At 38.3% G+C, this 6,000-nt stretch overlaps 1 protein-coding gene across 2 annotated transcripts in view; it reads right to left on the bottom strand.

Annotated features, from left to right (window-relative positions):
• Nucleotides 1–621: 621 nt before the first annotated feature.
• Nucleotides 622–6,000, bottom strand: part of LOC128862015 (supervillin-like) — a 100,528-nt gene continuing 95,149 nt past the window's right edge. For both annotated transcript variants that reach the window (XM_054100405.1, XM_054100403.1), the window contains one exon: nucleotides 622–2,302. In XM_054100405.1, coding sequence (XP_053956380.1) covers nucleotides 2,063–2,302 — 240 coding nt within the window. In that variant the 3' untranslated portion in view covers nucleotides 622–2,062. The remainder of the gene's footprint in view (nucleotides 2,303–6,000) is intronic.

Below are 6,000 nucleotides of genomic sequence, written 5' to 3'. Positions count from 1 at the left end.
TTTTAAAACCTGCCATTTTGTGAAAATTCACTATTTTGATTAGCCGAACGATTAATTACTAGATAATCTAATATATTAACAAAATTTGTTTGGTTTTTTGATTTCAGATAATCCAATCCTGAGTTACGGTGTACACCGTAAATCGTCTTTTTTAAAGGAGGTTCCAGAAATCGCCTGCAGCGCGCTCTATAATCAACATTTTCATAAATAAAAAATTTTGTTACGTTCTTGAAGGATGCTTTTATAACCGCCAAAAATTTTCAAATTAAAATATTCCTAAGTTTCTTCAGGATAAATCCTTGACAGCCCGACTTTTATTTGCTTCATAACTGCGTATAACCCCTTAAGTACCTACTAATAAACAATGTATATAATTTTTTTACATTTATTTCTATTGTTATCCCTTCTAAATACAGTTTTTCTTTTAGCGCATTTTTGGCGCTACTGGACGTATGTAACCACTTAAACTCATTTAACTCGAAACGACTTTTTTCGGCACGGCGGGGATGGAAAAAAAATTCAACAGAAGCACTGGAACTTTGACTGTGTTGTTCGTCGGCAGTAGAATCATAATTTTGTTTAAATAATTTCCTATTTTTTACACTAAAAAACTAGTGGAAAAATACCCGATTTTACGTGTTTTTTTCAAAAACGCGCCATTTTGTAAATTTTTATAATAATTTTTTGGAATTGTTCTATTGTTCTCCGACCATAACTGCACTCTTTCTGATTAAGAATCTTCTTGAATTTTGTGTTTCAGTTGAGCAGAAGTCGCGAAATCACCTACGCCTTCCGGGTCCGATTTTTCGAGTGGGTAATTTTTAGCGGCATTTTTATAATAATAAATATTGTTTTTAAAATAAATAAAAAAACTTTTTTGTATGCTCAATACATAGATGTAGTAATAAACACAAAAAGTTAAAATATCGTTTTTTAATTTTTAATGGCAAAAAAAATTGAGAAAATAGGTGAAATTTTCGCGCTCTAGACCACCGGATTCACTTAATAAATTTTTAAAAAGTATTATGGCTGATTTTTATTGTTGTTGTTGTTTTTTTTGTTTTTTGTTTTTTTTTGTTTTTTTTGTTGTTTTTTTTTGTTGTTAAAGTACGAGTAAAAATATGTGTTTCTTCAGCAAGATATGTATGTATGAATATGATAAGCATGTGCGGTTAGACATTTCAATTTCTTTTTAGATATTTCACAAAAGACGAGTTTTAGTTATGTTAAAATATTTTTTTTTTTTTTTTTTTTAATTTATTACTTTTGCTTGAATATCTAACTGATGGCAGCAGATAAATCAGTTTGTTTAGTGTAAATTTTTTCTTTGCTTCAACTTTTTATGGCTTCATTTTTGTAGCTTACTAATTTATGTAAAATAGCTACTGCTCGAAAATTTATATATGCATGTGTGTGCATACCATTTATGTATGTGTGTGTGTACATTGCCTATGTAAAATTGTATCAAAAAAGCCAGTGCAGTGCGTGCGTGCGCATGGCTGCAGATATGTGTTCACATACGCGTGTGTGTGTGTGTGTGTGTGAGCTAGTTCATATGTATTTGTAGGTGCATACACATTTTTTATACGATTTTGTTATATGTAATATAAATACGAGTATATTTTTTAAGTATGTACGTAGATGAGGCCTATATTAATTACCATAGAATCAATCGTGCGCATGTATACGCATATGTATGTATGTATGCATGTATGTATATATGTTTATAAAATATGTAAAAAGCTAATAAATATTTTTTGTTGTATATGTACATATATATGCATATATCAAAAATGATTGTGTGTGTGCTTTCATGTGCGACTGCGTGCGCGTCTGCTTATTGCATTACAAAATTTAGAATTAGACGCGTAAAAGCGTTTGCGCAAGCAAATATTTTAGAATATAAAACTGTTTTCCCTTTTTTGTTTTTGTTTTGTGTTTTTAGTATATTTTCCTTTTCTAGTCTTTAAGTATTAACTTATTGTTCTTGTTTTTAAGTTTCTATTTCTGTTTCTGTTTTTTTTTTTTTGTTTTTGTATAGTTAAAATTTAAGTAAATATATCTAAAACAAGCCCCGCTCCTTCTTCAGATTGGTTTGCTTCCATAATGGCATCTGTTCGAATTCGGTGGTAGTCATGCCAAGCGCCGCCTGGAAGTCCTCGGCATTCAGATACAATTCTAAGCGCGTCGGATCAACACCCTCGGGCAGTGGACGTCCCTTCAATATGGCTAGCGGGTATTCTGTTTGCGTAAGTTCTTTCAAAACATCAGTGACGGGAGTGGGCACATCGGTGCGGCCATCCTGAAAAGCGAATAGAATTATTTGAAATTAAAATAAATACAAAATAAATCCAATTAAAATAAATAAAAAAATTTGCAGTAAATAAAAAATTATTTATTTATTTATATGTAAGAGTAATATATATATACATATAATTGGCGCGTGCACCCTTTTTGGGTGTTTGGCCGAGCTCCTCCTCCTATTTGTGGGGTGCGTCTTGATGTTGTTCCTCAAATGGAGGGACCTACAGTTTCAAGCCGACTCCGAACGGCAGATATTTTTTATGAGGAACTTTTCCATGGCAGAAATGCACTCGGAGGTTTGCCATAGCCTGCCGAGGGGCGACCGCTATTAGAAAACACTTTTTTCTTAATTTTTTGATCTTTCACCGAGATACGAACCTACATTCTCTCTGAATTCCGAATGGTAGTCACGCACCAACCCATTCGGCCACGGCTCCTAGTACAAGGTGGCGCAAAAGTAACCTTGCGATGTTTTTTGGCTGTAATTTAAAAAAAATGAAAAGCTTTGATGCTTCTGGTGGATTATTTTTATTTGGTCTTTTAATTTTTTTTACATCAAGTCGAGAATATGATGTCATGTAAATGGCCGCCGCCACAGTTGATTGCCATTTGAGCCCTTTGTATGGCATTTTCCATCACTTTGGCCAAAACTTCCGGTCCTCACATTCTTGACGGATATTGTCTTTAAGAGCTGCAAGAGTCTGAGTCTTGTTGACATAAAACCGCGACTTCAAAAAGCCCCACAAAAAGAAGTCTGGAGCGGTCAAATCAGGCGATCTTGCTGGCCACCATTCACAGTAACCGTCTTCGAAAAAAAGAGGTCCGATGACTCCTCCAGCGAAAACATCCACCATACAGTGACTTTGAGCGGGTTTGATGGCTCTTCGTGGGTTACACGCGGATTTTCAGTGCCCCATAAGCGTAAATTTTGCTTATTTACGTACCCGCTAAGATGGAAATGGGCCTCATCACTCATGATTAGTTTTGATGAAAAATCATCTTCCTCTTGGTGGTGATTAAGGATGGCTTGAGCATATGTTAGACGCGATTGGCGGTCAGCAGCTAACAGCTGATGCACCGTCTGGACTTTGTACGGAAACATCTTCAAATCTTGTACCAAAATTTGCTGTAAAGACCGTCGACTGATACCCATTTGCGTGGCACGTCGTCTGGTCGATGTCGACGGCGCTTCCATGACATCCTCGGCTACAGCAGCAATATTCTCTGCAGAACGGCTACTCCGGGGTCTGCCACGCCTGGCAGCATCTCGTGTTGTGCCAGTCTCTTCGAGGCGAGCGGCTAAACGTCGCAGTGTTTCACCAGTAGGCGTTGGACGGCGAGGAAATCTGCGACGAAATTCACGTTGTGCCAAAGTCACCGACCGATTATTGGTCAAATAAATAGTCAGCAATATTCCGCGTTCTGGAGTAGTGCAGCGTAACATTGTTTATTAACGTGTATTTCGCATGAGTTTACTACACAAATGTCAAACTGAATGTCAGAACTGACATTAGGGGCCAATCGCAAAATTTATAGCATTTTCTGATAGGAGGATTACTTTAGCGCCACCTGTTAATAGTAATTATGCACTGCAAGAGCAAACTTCTATTCAACATAGTCGAAAGGTCGTCTCACAGCTTACAATGCAAAACAAAAAGCCGTCGGTCCTGCCGCGACGAACATCATATCGACTCCGATCCGTATGAGAACACCAACATACCCTCAGTGGGTTTCCCTTGAATCCTATTCCTATAATAAATTATTCTGCCTTAAAAAAATTGAAACATACGAAGCTACTGAACCTTTTCGTGCAGAATGGGATTTCATATTCACTGACGGATTCAAATCGGACACCAGCACAACATTTGCAGTGACAAATAGCGACGGTGCCACAATTTCTGTCGGTGCACTGCCTACATACTGCTCAGCTTTCACAGCAGAAGCAGCTGCACTGCATAAAGCAGTAATGTTTGCCGCCCAAACAAGCAAAAAACATCTAATATACAGCGACAGCAAATCCGTCATTGAAGCCTTGCAGAACACAAAAAACGATCTGTTACTCATCAATATGATAAGAAATATGATATATAATAGGTCTATTTATAAGTTCGTTCGGTTTTACAACAGATGGCGTAACTTGATTATTATTCCATCGATCCACATTTCCAAACATTCATTGGAGAGCTACTGTCGTAAGGCACAAACGTCAGTATAAGTTTTTTATTTGAAGCGTAAACAACAATATTTTTACCACACTTGAAAATGTCGAATTTCGTGCCAAATAATGTGTTTTTGCGGGGAATTCTTCTTCATTATTTTAATATGAAGAAAAAAGCAGCCGAAAGTCATCGTATCTTGGTGGAAGTTTATGGTGAGCATGCTCTATCTGAGCGAACGTGCCAGAAGTGGTTTGCACGCTTTAAAAGTGGTGATTTTGGCTTGGAAGACGAAGAACGCGAGGGTGCGCCGCCAAAGTTCATGGATACCGAATTGGAGGAATTGCTCGATCAAGATCCGGCTCAAACGCAAGAAGAGGTTGCAAAAACTTTGGGAGTTGATCAATCAACCATTTCCAAACGTTTAAAAGCCATGGGAATGATCCGAAAGGTAGGCCATTGGGTGCCGTATGAATTGAAGCCAAGAGACGTTGAACGCCGTTTTATGGCATGCGAACAACTGCTTCAACGGCACAAAAGAAAGGGTTTTTTGCATCGAATTGTGACTGGCGATGAAAAGTGGGTCCATTACGACAATCCAAAACGTCGGGCAACGTATGGATACCCTGGCCATGCTTCAACATCGACGTCGGCGCAGAATATTCATGGCCTGAAGGTTATGCTGTGTATCTGGTGGGACCAGCTGGGTGTTGTGTATTATGAGCTACTGAAACCGAATGAAACGATTACGGGGGATGTCTACCGACGACAATTGATGCGTTTGAGCCGAGCACTGCGAGAAAAACGGCCGCAATACGCCGATAGACACGACAAAGTTATTTTGCAACATGACAATGCTCGGCCACATGTTGCACAAGTGGTCAAAACATACTTAGAAACGCTCAAATGGGATGTCCTACCCCACCCGCCGTATAGTCCAGACCTTGCGCCATCCGATTACTATCTCTTCCGATCGATGCAACATGGCCTGGCTGACCAGCACTTCCGTAATTACGATGAAGTCAAAAAATGGATCGATTCGTGGATTGCGGCAAAACCGACCGAATTTTTCACAAAGGGAATCCGTGAATTGCCAGAAAGATGGGAAAAAGTAGTAGTAAGCGATGGACAATATTTTGAATATTAAATTTGTAACCATTTTACGTCAATAAAGTTTCAAATTTCGAAAAAAAACCGCACGAACTTATTCATAGTCCTATTATGAAAAGAAAGACGCAATAAAAATTATGTGGATTCCTGGTCATGCTGGAATCAAAGGCAACGAAGTTGCTGATGAACGTGCAAATAAAGCACGGATGCTGCCATTACATTTCTTTAACCAACTCACTCCTAAAGACCTACGGATGTATGCGTCAAATTACTTAGCCGGAAAACTCACGCATGATTGGGCCACATATCATCACTACTACAAATTAAATAATCCCCGTGGAACTAAACCGATTTTCCCATCTGACTCTGATTGCAGAGGTATCAGAACTTTTGTGCGTCTACGAATCGGACATTCAATTCTCACTCATAG

The sequence above is a fragment of the Anastrepha ludens genome, chromosome 4 (assembly GCF_028408465.1).
Source record: "Anastrepha ludens isolate Willacy chromosome 4, idAnaLude1.1, whole genome shotgun sequence".
Lineage (NCBI taxonomy): Eukaryota > Metazoa > Arthropoda > Insecta > Diptera > Tephritidae > Anastrepha > Anastrepha ludens.
This window is presented reverse-complemented; position numbering and strand designations above follow the sequence as displayed.